The 15,256-nt window shown below is 38.8% G+C and overlaps 1 protein-coding gene across 2 annotated transcripts in view; it reads left to right on the top strand.

Annotated features, from left to right (window-relative positions):
- The window catches only part of MARCHF6 (membrane associated ring-CH-type finger 6), a 119,359-nt gene extending 104,952 nt beyond the window's left edge, over nt 1-14,407 (top strand). For both annotated transcript variants that reach the window (XM_024206374.3, XM_026659121.2), the window contains exons 23-26: nt 2,583-2,672; nt 7,198-7,330; nt 9,606-9,741; nt 11,713-14,407. In XM_024206374.3, coding sequence (XP_024062142.2) covers nt 2,583-2,672; nt 7,198-7,330; nt 9,606-9,741; nt 11,713-11,803 — 450 coding nt within the window. In that variant the 3' untranslated portion in view covers nt 11,804-14,407. The remainder of the gene's footprint in view (nt 1-2,582; nt 2,673-7,197; nt 7,331-9,605; nt 9,742-11,712) is intronic.
- The last annotated feature ends 849 nt before the right edge of the window (nt 14,408-15,256 follow it).

Below are 15,256 nucleotides of genomic sequence, written 5' to 3' on the forward strand. Positions count from 1 at the left end.
GCTACTTTAACTGGAATTTACTCAAGCAGTTCAGTTCAACCATAGCACTGGATTAGTTTTAAAGAATAAAACTAATTTATTAACTACAAAAAGAGATTTTAGGTGAGTACAAGTACAAGGTATTACAAAGTCAGAAATGGTTACAAGAGAAATAAACATCTGATGCTTCCTAGTAGCTAAAATTTGACAAACTAGACTTTGAATCAAGGTATAATCCTTACCACACGTTCCCAACAACAGTGGTAAAGTCAGGATCTGTCCCCAAACTCCAAAGGGCTGTTCCTTTGTATTCTTAGGCATGTGAGAGAAGGAGGGGGGATGTTTTTGCCCCTCACTTTTGTAGTCCAGTCCCCCTTTGAAATGGATTCTTCTGAGGATTACTCCTCAAAGCAGAGTTTATTCAAACATTAAAGAAGGCCACGTGGAAGTGGCCCCATGCTCTTTCTTCTCCCCTGAGTATGCTGAAATACAGATTTGCCTTGTCTCACTCTTGCTGTCTCAAGAACCCTGTTTACTACTTTTATGTAAATTGAGGTAAACACATTCCATTGTATAAGATAAACCTGTTTAACCACTCTTGCCCAGGGTTGTGTGGGTTTGAACATGTGCCACATCATAGAGGGGGAATTAATAACTTTACATATAATGTTGCTACATACATTTCACCATGATATTATTGACCAGTGCATAATTAGTTTTCAGATGATACCTCACAAAGCATATTTTGTACAAAGATTATTACATAAATCTGTAGGGTGTGAATACAGGGGTGCATTCGGTCATAGGTTTATTTTTGTATAAATCTGTTTCTTTCTCGTGCTGTTAAAGAGAGCTCTGGTGGTTTAAAATTTTATCCAAAGTACACTTAATGCTATGGTGGCACAGCTGATTCAGTGTAGACATTACCTATGCTGACAGGAGAATCTCTTCCATCAGAGTAGGTAATCCGCCTCCCTGAGAGGCAGTAGCTAGGTCGACCGAAGAATTCTGGCCTCTTTTTACACCTACCACATGCTCCCTTGAAGAGATAAACCAGAAGACACCTTTGTGTGGAGCTCTGGAGGAGGGGGTATTTAAGCTGTGGGTGAAGCCTGAGGGATCAGTACTGGATCTAGGGGCAAGGCAGGGGGCCATGTGATCTAAGCTCTCAGGATAAGGTACTAGACGGAGGAGTTGTACCCCAAAAATATACCTGTGGACCTCAAGACAGTGGCAGTGCCTGGACTCTTAATCCTCTGGAGTCTGAACAAACACCTGGGAAGTCAGTGGTTAGATCCCCTGTAGCAGTTTGCTGAGGGGCCAAGAGGAGACGCTTGTCTGGGGCTGTTCCGGTCTTCCTAATCTGTAATGAGTCAATCCTAACAGTTCTGTAGCTGTCCATAGCGCATTTCAAATAAAATAAGGTATACAAGAACTGAATTTCTAATGTCAAAAGTTTTTGAAAGAATCTTTTTGCTTTTATTATGTGTATAAACAAACAAAATACCCCATTGTTTTTTGTTTGCGGGCCACCTTTAAGGAAAGACACTCCATGGATCGATAGGCCTAAAATCTAACCTACACTTAAAATCCCCCTAAAAATCCATAGTTTGTTTACTGTGAACTCCCCTAGTTGAGGGCTGCAACATAGATAAAACACCAACTTTTCAGCTGGGTAGTTTGTCATCTACATATAAAGGGTATTGATTTATCTCACTCACCTGGGCATGCATCATGTCTGTCCTTGTGAACAGGCAGGATATTTAAAATCTCTGAATTGGTTCAGTACTTGCATATTTCTGTGCCTTGCATTCTCCAAGAAATACCATAGAACCTCAGAGTTATGAATACCTCAGAAATGGACGTTGTTCATAACTCTGAAATTTTTGTAACTTTGAACTAAACGTTATGATTCTTTCTGAAGTTTACATCTGAGCATTGACTTAGTACAGCTTTGAAACTTTACTATGCAGAAGGAAAAGACTGCTTTAAACCATCTTAATTTAAATGAAACAAGCACAGAAACAGTTTTCTTACCTTGTCAAATCTTTTTTTAAACTTTCCCTTTATTTTTTTAGTTTATGTTTAACACAGTACTGTACAGTTTTCTTTTTCTGTATCTCTCTCTCCTGATGCCTGATTGCATACTTCCAGTTCCAAATGAGGTGTATGGTTGACCAGTCAGTTCATAATTCTGAGGTTCTACTGTAGATGTTTTGCAAACCAAAATAAAACTAAATTATAAATAAAAATCTTAACAACCTTACCTGTCCAGTTCAGGAGTGTACTGAAAGAGTGTAATGTTTATATTATTTTTTGTCATTGGTTTAATAATAGCTGGGACTTCTGTAAATGTCTTTTGTACAAAAATCTCAAAGCTTTTTACAAGCACTCAAGCATCGCTGTGTCCTTTTTTTCTTACGAGTTTGCAAAAGATGCCATCTTTAAACTACTCCACTTCGTAAATAAAAAAGCAATTTTCTAATGGTTTTAAGTAATTTTGATATTAAAAATTTGCTGTAGTAAATCTTTGGCTGGTCAAGATACATTTAGAAAATACTGACAGTTTACTTTTACTATTATGTTCACTTTTATAAAATTAGGACTGGGCTCTTGGAGTTCTGCATGCCAAAATAATTGCTGCCATAACTCTGATGGGCCCACAATGGTGGTTGAAAACAGTTATCGAACAGGTAAGAAAGTAACATTTTTTTTCTTTGTTAGAGCACATTAAAATATAAGTTAAGGATAAAAAAGAACAAAAACAAGGAAGGACCTGAACCGAGGATTGGTAACTCCTATTTCAAAAGCCATGTATGTCCATCCCCCACTCCATTTGAGTTAACATTGTTTAGCAACTTTTCTTTCTCCAAATACCTGGTTATGTCCTGCAATGTTTTTCCTCCAGATATTTCTTAACAGTCTTATTTCTTGGTGCTGATATTTCTCATTAATCATAACTTTTTTTAAACACCTGGTCCTTGAGTATCTGTCTTCTGATTTAGATATTACCGGGCACAAAATTTTGTTAACTGGGATTCCAGGTTGTAAATAAAAATTAGCTATGTGGAAAAAATCTTTGAGAATAGTGTAGTCTTTTTGAAAAGTTTTGATTTTTTTTTTTTATATTAGCTAGGAAATTTAAAGTTAACCTTAACTTTGGAAATTGTAATGTATGGAAATACACAATTAAAGTCATTCATTCAGTCTTAACTGATTGTCTTCCAGCTATGCACACACTGTACATGGAGACTTCTTGCTAAAGGTTCTTGTTTATGACTTTAAGTCTGTAATCTACTAAATCTACTTTATTTGCGTAGTTGGTCTGTGAAGTTGAACTCAGGAGTACATGGCTTTGTACGTACATGCAAATTGCCTGCCGTGCTGTGCCCATGGGTATAAACTACCTAATATGAGGTCCAGCCTTTAAAGTGTAGTTGTAGGCCATATCTGGAGTATTGCGTTCAGTTTTCAGCTTTAGAAAGGATGTGGACAAATTGGAGAGTCCAGCAGAGGACAACGAAAATGATTAGGGGGCTGGGGCACCTGATTTTGAGGAGAGGCTGAGGGAACTGGGTTTATTTAATCTGCAGAAGAGAAGAGTGAGGGGGGATTTGATAGCAGCCTTAAACTGCCTGAAGGGGGTTCCAGAGAGGATGGAGCTCGGCTGTTCTCAGTGGTGGCAGATGACAGAACAAGGAGCAATGGTCTCAAGTTGCAGTGGGGGAGGTCTAGGTTGGATGTTAGGAAAAACTATTTCACTAGGAGGGTGGTGAAGCACTGAAATGGGTTACCTGGGGAGGTGGTGGAATCTCCATCCTTAGAGGTTTTTAAGGCCCGGCTTGACAAAACCCTGGCTGGGATGATTTAGTTAGGATTGGTCCTGCTTTGAGCAGGGGGTTGGACTAGATGACCTCCTGAGGTCTCTTCCAACCCTAATGATTCTGTGATAATCTGTTTAAAAATAATACCTGTGAGGGTCTATGTTTATTTTAATAATCCTAGATCACATCTGTTCAATTTATAAGTAAATAGATGGTCTTTCTAAATGCCAACCTTGTCAACTCACCCTGGAAACAGAGGGTCAGCCTGTATTACTTCTGGTTCACAAATCCTGAGTAGTAGTAATTTTACAGCAGTTCAGTGCAGTAATGACTTCCTGTTATAATTAGGATTTGGGACCTCATTGAATTGGATACTGTAGAAACACATAGTAAAGAGACCCTGTATGTCCAAAAAAATAATCGAAGATAAAATAATCTGTTTTATTAATGGTGGAATAGAATCTTACTTTCTTCCATAGCTGCTGGCTTTTCAGTGTTAACAAGGAATACAAAGCAGTAAACATTTATTTTAGTAAAGTTAAGCAGCTATATGCTTAGAGAGAGTAACTGTTGTACAAGAAAATGCCATTTTTACAGTCACTTCTCAAAATAAAATGGTGTTTTAAGAAGTTTGTAGTGCCAGATACCACAGCTATAGTCTCTGCTAAATCTCTGTATGACCATGCTTTCATTTGAAACAGGGTATTGATTTTGGTAATTGTCCCAAACATTGTCTCATTTGGTGAAGTGAGGTAAATGCTTCACTTTATGCTATATGGGCCCTATGTAAATGCCAGACAGTCAGAATATTTTACTCTAGAGACATGGGTACTTCTGTTTAAGTCTCTCTTACTCTTATTTCAGGCTCAGCTACATCACTTCTCTGTTTTGGGATCACTAGCAGGGTGATGGTACAGTGTTTGAGGGCAGGATTTTTTCTTGGTTTTCATTGCTCTGTAGGTCACACCAAGTAAAAATGGTTTGGGTGAAAAGGGGAGTCAGGGATAATGGAGGAGCTGAGGGAGAGGGAAGTAATTGCTGGGAAGGAACCTGGAAGTGAACTTGGAGGGTTGTTGTGTGTGGGTGGGAGAAGTATGGAGCAGATTTTTTTAGGGGGGAAGGAATTGTTAGAGAGTTGGGGAACCTCCCCCATGCAGACCCTGGCAGACCCTTAACCTCTCCCATTCAGTCAAGCACATCTGCCCCATCCCTGTGTGGCCCTGCACCTCTACTCCCCCCGACCCCATGTGGCCCTGAACCTCACTCAGCCAGGCAATGCGGCTCTGTCTCCATGTGTCCCTGCATCTCCACTTCCCATTCAGCCCCTGGCTCAATGTTATCACCCACTAGCTCCCATGCCCCTGCCGTACTCTGTCCCTCCCACTAGCCCTTCTGAACCCCAGTCTGTATAACCCCCTCTCCCAGCAACCCTGTGTCCCCCACTCGGTCTGTCCTGGGCCTTCTCACTTGGCCACATGGGCAGGGCGCTGTGAGGAAGGCAGCCTCTGCCCCCTCCCTCTCCGCGGTTGGCTGCTGCACTCTATGAGCCAGCTGCCCTCTCTTCTGGTGCCACAGCAGCTCCTGGTGGGCAAAAGGTGTAATTGCACTGTGACCCCTCTTGCAGCTTCTCTTCACCTCCCCATCAGAGTCAATTATTCTGGGGAGGGAGGAGGGAAATGTGAGGGGAACATTAATTCTGTGCTTGTACAATGGTGCAGAATGCCCCCAGGAAAAGTGTATAGACAGTTCTATAGTATTTATCATGTTAGTATCTGAGCACCTTTTCAAAATGAAGATATATCACTTACCTCTGGAAGATGGAACTCTTCTCCTTTTTCTAAACTGCTTTCTTAGTCCTTTCCTACATATGCTAGGGCAATAGTTAGTTGCTGAAAGTAGTTCTTCCTGGTTCCACTTCAGCTAATTTTAAAAGAAGTTTAACTGCTAATATAGACTGGATAAAACAATTCTCAATAAGGTTACAGAAAGTATGAAACAGACTTGTTGGAACCACTTTGGAATTTCTTCCCTTGACTTTTCAGAAGAGCCTATATTTGAGCTTCAGATCATGCTGCCAACACTCACTTGTTCAGTCAGGCTCTTGGTTCAATGATGTTTTGTTTTTAGTTTGGAGATTTTGGGGTAGCTTTATTTTTTGGTGGGTTGGCTGATTTTATCATAATATTCTTATCACCATATTTCCTTTCACACCCACTGCATGCAAGTTACTTGTTTTGCATGTACCACATGCCTACTGAATGGCATTTTGGTACAAGTTTACACTACATTACTTTATACTTATACACCAAGGATATAAATGTAGATTTAAAGGTGAGGAAAAATCTAATAGTGACTACTGTTTTAGGCGACAAAGAGTCCTGTGGCACCTTATAGACTAACAGACGTATTGGAGCACAAGCTTTCGTGGGTGAAGACCCACTTTGTCAGACACTGTTTTCGGTATTTAAGTAGGATGAAAGTTAGGATAGAATGGATGGGAGGTAGACTAGATGCTACAGTTCCTTGTTTTTGCAGTTTACATTGCTGACATTTATGGACTAACTGGAGTATAATAAAACCTATTAGAAAAAGGACCACTGAGGGAGAAACAGAATGTGTTGTGTGTTACAGTAGTATGTGTATCTGTAGACACGCAGATGTCTCTGAATTGAGAAGTAATGATAGTGTGAGAGAGAGAGAGAGAGATTGTGTATTATTAAAATTAGAAACCTGGACATATTTTAAAGAATGTAAAAAAACTTAATGTATAATGAAAAATTACATAGGTATGTATGCTACATACTTTCATAATTATGGATCAAAATTCATGGAATAAAAAATTTAATTAACAGTTGTTAAACACCTGCTTTATTAAAAACCAGTTACTGAAACGTTTTTGTATTTCCATAACATCACCAGCAGTACTAAAAATAAGTTTTGCAGTTACTGCTATTTTTTCTACAGTCTTAGCCATTTCTCCAACTGTCCTGAAAAACAGCATTTCTTAGGCCTGGTCTACACTAAAAAGCTAGATTGACCCAGCTACACCACTCAGGCATGTGAAAAATCCAGACATCTGAACAGTGTAGTTAAGCCAACCTAACTCTTGGTGTAGACAGCGCTGGGTTGATGGAAGAATTCTTCCATTGACCTAGCTACTGCCTCTCGGGGAGGTGGATTACAGCTGTGTCGCTCTAGCATTTCAAGTGTAGACAAGCCCTAAGTCTGTGGTAACCTGTGAAGGTTTCACCACAGTTATTTAACTAGGTACATTTAAGAAAAATATTGAAGTACTAACAAAAAAACTTGAATTATGTGAAACACTTTTATTTACCAAAACCTGTAGCGATTGTTTCTGATTCACTCTTCTTAATTGTTTTGTCTTTCTTCTTAGGTTTATGCAAATGGCATTCGTAATATCGATTTACATTTTATAATTCGTAAACTGGCAACACCTGTCATCTCTGTTCTATTACTTTCCCTTTGTGTACCTTATATCATAGCTTCTGGTGTTGTTCCTTTGTTAGGTAAGTATAAATTATAGGTATTTGTTTCGTTATCTGGCCATTGTGCGGAAGAGGGGCTATGTGTACACTATCACTTCTGTCGGCAAAATTTTGTCGCTCAGGGGTGTGAATATTCCACCCCCCTGAGTGACATAAGTTACGCCAGCATAAGCGCTAGTGTGCACAACACTATATTGGTGGGAGAGCTTCTCTCGCTGACATAGCTACCACTGCTCGTCGGGTGTGGATTAATTATGTCGATGGGAGAGAACTCGCATTGTGATAGAGCAGCTACACAAGAGATCTTACAGCAGCACAGCTGCATCGTTCTCTAGTGTAGACATAGTCTTAGATGTAATAAAGGAAATACAGTATAGCATCAATGTTAACTAGCAAATTTAAATGCTTAAATAGTGATGTCACCATGCATTTTGTTTAATTTTTATGATACATTGAATATAAATATGTTTTAATGAGATATTAGAGAGACTAAGTGGGTGAGATAATATCTTTTATTGAACCAACTTCTGTAGGTGAGAGAGAAAGCTTTCAAGCTTACACAGAGCTCTTCAGGTCTAGGAAACGTATGCAGTGTGTCACAGTTAAATACAAGGTGGAATAGATTGTTTAGCATAAGTAATTAACACTCATTTCATTTCAAGGTAAAGTGGCCAGTTAACATCTCTCCAATAATTTGGGGGAAGGAGAGCTGGGGGAAGGGGGGTTAAGTGGATTATATATATATATTGTTGTAATAAGCCATTAATCCAGTGTATCTATTTGGTCCATGATTTTAGTGTCTAGCAAAGTTAGGAATTTAAGCTCCCAGGCTCATTTTTTTTTTTGAAAATATTGTGCAGGTTTCCATTGAGGATGACAACTGAGAGGTCAGATATAGAGTGGTTGCTTTCTGAAAAGCAGTCACCCACAGATGATATGGTGTTTTCGTCTTTTATCATTTTCTGTGTGAGTTCATTAGAGAGCTAGTGATTGTCTGGTTTCACCCACATAGTTGTTGTTGGGACATTTTGTGCATTGGATAAGTACACCACATGTTGCGATAGGCATGTGTAGGACCCATGGATTTTGAAAAGTGTGTCATGGGGGATGTTGATCATTGTAGCAGTGGAGATATGTCTACAGATTTTGCATCTGTTGTTCTCTGGTGCTGCTTTGAGTTGGTGTCCGGGTCTGAGGAGAGTTTGCTTCTGATGATGAGCTTGAAGAAGTTGGGGATTGTTTGAAGGGCAGAAGTGGGGGTTCAGGAAAGATTTCTTTCAGGATGTGGTTCCCATTGAGTATAGATTATAAATTGTTTAATGATACCATGTATGGCTTCCACTGTGGGGTGGTAGTTGATACCCGTAGTTGTCAAATATCACAGAGGCCAGGCACCTTTTAGTGTAGGTGGACATATTAAAAGCTTATTGAGCTGAGGAAAAGGAGTTAATTCTTAGAGAGGGTGCGAAGGGAAGACTAAAGTAGATGAAACTAATGTATTTTGTTTTGTATTGTTATCACTATATTAAAGTTGTTAAAATGTTTCTGAATTTGAGTTCTGCTTAAATTTGAGTTCCATAGATGTGGACTGTTTCCACCTGCTTTCTAGACCAGTAACTAAATTGTGCAAATTTCAGCAGAAACATCAATAAAGAATTCAAAGTTTTGATGGAACATCAGTTTTGGTTACCACTTGTTTGTTGTTGATAAGCTTTTATATGTGAGGCAGTTATGGATATAAGGAGTCCAGTAATTGTACCAGTTTGTCATTCACCTCTTACATGAATGTAGGTGAACATCTCATCATATCTGAAACTATATATATGTTAGTAAGCAAGCAGGACTCCTGCTCACTGTTTGGTTTTGCAACTTGGGTTTTCACGATGCTTACAACTTCAGGGCCAAGTGCCCAGTTGTTATGTTGGATCTTTTAAAATTCTGGAAATGTTGTTTGCCTATTCTCCAATGAAAGTGTAACATAAATGAGCACATACAAACTGTTTACAAACTCATGATTTTAATTAAATGAAGGAGTGGGGGTAAAACTAGATACTTACTAGCAATAGAACTGAAGGTATGCTTGTTTACAAGGGTAGGCAAATTAGTTTATTTTCCTCAATTATGATTCATTTGATACATAGTATTTAGAAATGCATATTTCATGCTAATATTTAGCCTTACTTGTGGTAGTTCACTGGGAGAGAGGGGGAGAAAAGTGCATGTTCTGTTCAATAGTGCTGTTGGATACTGCAAGATGTAATGGATATATGTGGACTTAACTATATATATTTTGCAGGTGTTACTGCTGAAATGCAAAATTTAGTACAGCGCCGAATTTATCCTTTCCTACTCATGGTGGTGGTTTTGATGGGGATCCTGTCCTTCCAGGTCCGCCAGTTCAAGCGCCTTTATGAACATATTAAAAATGACAAGTACGTACACATCACCTGCCCTGTAGCTGGACATTTTTCTTAACTTGTGACAAATGAGGTCAGACCTCTTTTGAATTCAGAAATGATGTAACGCCGTGCACCATTTCATTGCTGTGTCACGTGATGGAATGGGCACATTCTTCATGCACATTCTTGGCACCAATCATATATAATTAGAAAGCATATTTTCTTTAACATATTTGAACAAATGATATTTGCTGTGTACTGATTTTTCTCAATGCGACATGTTGGAGAAACACTGGGGAATTAAATATTTAGCTGAAAAATCTCAATGTGTGTAAGTTCCTAATAAAAGTGCAAGATTCCTTCTCAATAAAATATTGTTACTAAGGGACTGGATGGCTAAAGAAACTTGCAATGGATTTCAGGTTACCAGTTCAAATATGGCCTCCGCTGGTATTTGGTAGCAGTGAAAAGTCACTAAAATGTAACCGCTCTAGATGATTTTGTTTCATGAGAACAGCCATTCTGGGTCAGACCAGCTGTCCATCAAGATCAGTATCCTGTCTTCTGATATGGCCAGTGCCAGGTGCTTCAAAGGGAATGATCAGAACAAGGCAATTCCAAGTGATCCATCTCTTGTCATTCAGTTCCAGCTTGTGGCAGTTGGAGGTTTAAGGGCACTTAGAGTGTGTGTGTGGGGGGGTGTTCCCTAGTAGATGTATGTGCTTTACAAAACTAAACCTGAATGGCTCTCTTATTGACATCACTAGAGAAGCCAAAGACTGGATAAGTGAAATGAGTGAGCAAACATCTCACCACTAGATGTGGCCCTTGCAGCACTGCGGTGAGGCACAGTGGTAGCACAGCTTGGGAAAGTACAGCCTGTGCTGCATTTGTACTGTGAATAAGCAGACTGTTTTGCCCTAAAAGGTTTTCAATTTGATACTCCTCCGCTTTATTAAAAATTTAGCTACTGTTCTGTACTTGACTGAAGAGCAGTACACATTTCCTCTCTGTAAGTAACCTTATTTTACAACAAATCATGTACTTGTAGAAAAGGGGAACTTACACAATCAGATTTTGAAGTAATTTACAAATAAAGCATATGCATGTAAGATAGTGCAAAGTTAGTTCTTTAAACTTAACCTTGTTGAATTAAATCATTGATATAGCACAGAACTTCAACAGGGAATGTGGCTTATGCTGTTTATGTGAAGTTGTAAAATAAGTGCACATGACAAAAGATGACAGTTTGGAAAAAGGAACATGAGAAAAGACTGAGGAAGAGAATGATAGATTGGTTCCTGAAGGAAGTGGGTTCTCAGGAAGAATTAGTAGAAAGAGGGGGGCTTCTGATCATGGGGATTAACATTAAAAAAAGGCATGAAACTGAGTGCAAAAGGCAAAAAGCAGTAATGTGACAGGATTAAGAAGAATGTAAGGAGCGATTTGGCAAGGGGGCAGTGGTAGAAGGAAATTACATTGTGCCAGGGTCAACAAACTACCGCCTCTCAAGGAGGTGGATTAACTATGCTGATGGTAGAAGCTCTCTCATCTGTGTAGCATTGTCACTGAAGCACTACAGTGGCGCAGCTGCATCCCTACTGATGCAGTGTTTTAAGTGTAGACCTGCCCTCAGGCGGCTGTTGTGAAGAAGAATTTGAAAATGTAACCCAACTACAAAGGGTAGAAATATTTCTTTAAAATAAAAGCTGAGATTCTGAGGTAATCAGGACTTAGGTCCCTAGACACAGACCAGTAATGCCTGTGTTTAATCCTGCCCTGCCAAGAAGGTGCAAACTAAGAACCTGATTTTAAGTAAAAGGATGGAAGGAAGCCAGTGAGGAGGTTCAAGCATGGAGTAACAAACTTGGTTGGAATGACAGGGGGAGATTACATTAGTAGTAGTGCTTTCAATACACTGTGGACAGTAGAGGGGTGAGAAAAGTGCATTCATGACATTTTACCATTTTGTTGAATAATTACTGTTTGTCTTTAAAATCCCAGGTACCTTGTTGGGCAACGACTTGTGAATTATGAGCGAAAATCTGGTAAACAAAGCACATCAACACCGCCACCTCAGTCTTCACAAGAATAGAATGGTCACATTAAACACCTCAACCTTTTCTTTGCCTTTACATGTCCTTTTTCACAGACTTTTCTTCAATCTTTGGATATCCTTCCCAATGATCTTCTCAGCAGTGTTTTTATTTTTTGCTTCTCTTCGTAGCATTCAGATAGCAGTTAAGGTTCTGCTCCTTTACCTGCATATTCTGATGTTATCAGTGCTGTCTGAGGTCTGTAAATGTGTAAATAGAAGTATCCTGATACCTAAAACGTTGGATTAAAAAGAATGTGCATTGTACATCTTTAAAAAAGTATATTAATTTATTAAATCTAGTTGTCACTTTATTTTGGACTGCTGTTCTGTTGACAAACAATGTGCCACAAAGCAATGGTGCAAAGAGGCAAGTCATTTTTATAAAAATTTGAGCATATTTTATGGTGTTCATGACAGTCTTATTACAGTAATATTAATATGATTTTCTTGGGCTGGAAGGCCCCACTGGGAATATAAAAAGGAAATAACCACCCTTCCAGTCAGCAGTGAAGTAAGTGGCTGTGGTAAGAACACAATGAACTATGTACCTTACTGTCAGTCTTTTTTATTGTTTTGTATAACACCAAAGCTGTTGTACATTTTCTATTGCCTGATTATTTTTTTCATGTGTCTGGGTTTGTAATATTGTACAGTTACTGGTAGGTCAAGAAAAATATTTCCTTATTTAGACAGTACTTGTAGGGGCTCAGCGACATTAATTCTTTAGCACTGGAAATCAGGATTTCATGATTCTAAGCACTAAATCAAAATTCAGTAGCGCTAAATGGTGGGAGCACTTAAACCTGCCAATTGCAGGGTATGTAATAAGACTACAGTTCTAATTCTCAACCAATATTTCCCTGACATCTCTACAGCTCTGCATTTTAAATGATTACAGTAAATTTCTCTGATGTTATATTTACTCAGGAGAAGCTTAGCTGACGTGCTTGCACAGGACCATAGTGTAAGAAACATGCTGTGAAATGCTCTTTCACTGAAGACCTTGGAAAACCTGTTTTTTTCTTACAACCAAAGCTGCAAATTATACTATAAACTTCACATTAGATCACATAAAAATAAAATAAATCTTTACCTTGTCATTTGTATGGGAGTAACACTAGAAACTTTCAGTGAACATGTACAGAATGTTACCTGTGGTAAAAGAAATCCACATAGTATTAAACAGAGTTAAAGAAAAATGAACTAATTTCTTTGCAAGGATACAGCCAAACAAGAGCCACCAAAATCAAGTTCAACGATTTCTGATATTTTTATATTTAGATAGAATTTTTTTCAGTGGTGATAATGATTTTTTACGTAGATGTCTTTTAAAGAAAAATACAGAACAGTAATACAAAGCTTTAAGTAGAGTTAAATCATGTGCTTAGATGCAGTTATCCGTTTCTGGACTGCATGAGGAAAAAAATGTATGGAGATTTATTGTGGTAATCAGAAAACTTAAAGGAACATGCTTAAATTACTACTCAGCATTCTCCCTGAGCATTGCATACTTAATTATATGTATATAAAATATAATACGTGGGATATATAAGATACTGCATCTCTGCCTCTGATTTGACAGTGAAGTTTGAGAGCTGTATTGGTCCAGGATTTTTTTAAACCGAATTAATATCTTGGTATTAGGAGCCTAGATTCCTTGACAGTGGACACATGCCAAATGCATCTGTGTTAAGCAGTAGGAGGATTGGGCTATTGCTACCAAGAGGCCAACAATTGGTATTTTACATTACCTTATTCTAGTCATTTTGAACTATAATGTGTGAGCACTTCAGAGTGATTCTTAGATAATGTCCAGTAAAATGAAGTAATGGAAAAATGGCCAAAACATTTTCACTGTTCATGTTAATTTAAAGTTAAATTGAGTATTCACATCCCAAATATTTTTGACATGCAAATGTTTTACATTTGAATATTTATAGTGGTGTACTTTCTGTAAGATAAATATTTTTCAAAAAGATGAAATTTACTGGTAACGCTTTGAGTTCCACCAAGATCTGATCCTGGACGTAGTCTTTGGTAAACAATTCCAAACAGTCTTACCACTCACATATTGCCAGCACTGCTGTGCTTCTTCATGTAGCATTTTCAGTAGTGCACTCTTGTAATTTGTGTTTTTTATCCAGATAAACTGGTCTTCAAGAAATATTAAAGTTTATTAAGAAAAAGCCTTTGTGCTTTGTTTCTCATTACTGTTTGTTTTTAAAAATCATAATACAAACCAAACCTGCATTTGGGTCAGTTAGGTAAGCTTGTTAAACATTTTGCACTAAAGATAGACATAAGAATACATGAGTTATGTTTGCTTTTCTTAATGAAAATAAGTTGCGTTATTTTATAGCTATTTAAGGGAGGTGAAGTTTGTTGATGTATATTGCTGCTGTAAACTTCCAAAAGTCTTTTTATCTCAAGTTATTCTTTTATTCTGAGAATATTTTGCACATTTGTTCCACACAACTTTCACTGTCTTTCCTAAGAGAGACAGAGTTGAGAAGAAAATATAAAGCAGCTTTTGTTTTAAGGTTTAATACTTTAGTTAAATAATACTCTGGATTATTGTCCTGTGTGATAGAGATTCAACAATAAAGGTTTTATTATGGCAGTTAATTCTTCACCATTGTTAAGGGGGCTGAGAGACTCTGCACCAGTGGCATCTGTGTCTGAAGCAAAAAAAAAAAAAGGAATGCTGGGGTAGCACATAGTGCAGTGGACACTGCTATGCTCTTTGAAAAAGTGCAGTGTGCACTTCCCAGGTCAATAAGTGCTTTAGTCTGAGGACTGGCGTGGAAGGGGTGAAGCCATTGCCCCACTCAATCAATCAACTCCCTTTTTGTGTTTGCCATCACTACTGGTGGCATTACATATTTCAGGTCTGTGCACCAAAGGATTGCGAGGATGGAATTGTAGACACCCTTGCACAGCAAACAGCGCTAATCACAGCCTTATTTTAGGGTATGTCTATGCTAGAAATGTAAGTTGACCTAATATAAGTAATTACTGCAGTGGTGCATGTCTACACTACCCTCGTTGGGTTGCTGGTGCGCGTCCTCACCAAGAGCGCTTCCACTGACCTAAGAAGGGCAATGTGGGGAGCTGAGAGCTGGAGCCCAGCTGCCCTTCTCCTCTCTTCTCTCCCCCACCCCCAATTTCCCGCTGGGAGCTGAGGGAAGCCACCTGGGGCTTCTCTCCTCCCCATTCCCCGCTGGGAGCTGAGGGAAGCCACCTGGAGTTTCTGGCCCCCCAGGAACAGGGTCCGACTGCCCGGCTCCTGCTGTTAAATTGACAAGAGCCAACAGCCCATGTAAGGGAGGCAGTGTCTTGTGGAGGTGGAGTTATGTCTGTGTAGTAGGGCACTTACATAGGCGGGAAGAAGGCTGTAGTGTAAACATTGACATAATTAGGTTGGCGTAAGGCAGTTTATGTCAACCTGTG

Source organism: Terrapene carolina, unplaced genomic scaffold, assembly GCF_002925995.2.
Source record: "Terrapene carolina triunguis isolate 2854851 unplaced genomic scaffold, T_m_triunguis-2.0 Scaffold580, whole genome shotgun sequence".
NCBI classification, from domain to species: domain Eukaryota; kingdom Metazoa; phylum Chordata; order Testudines; family Emydidae; genus Terrapene; species Terrapene triunguis.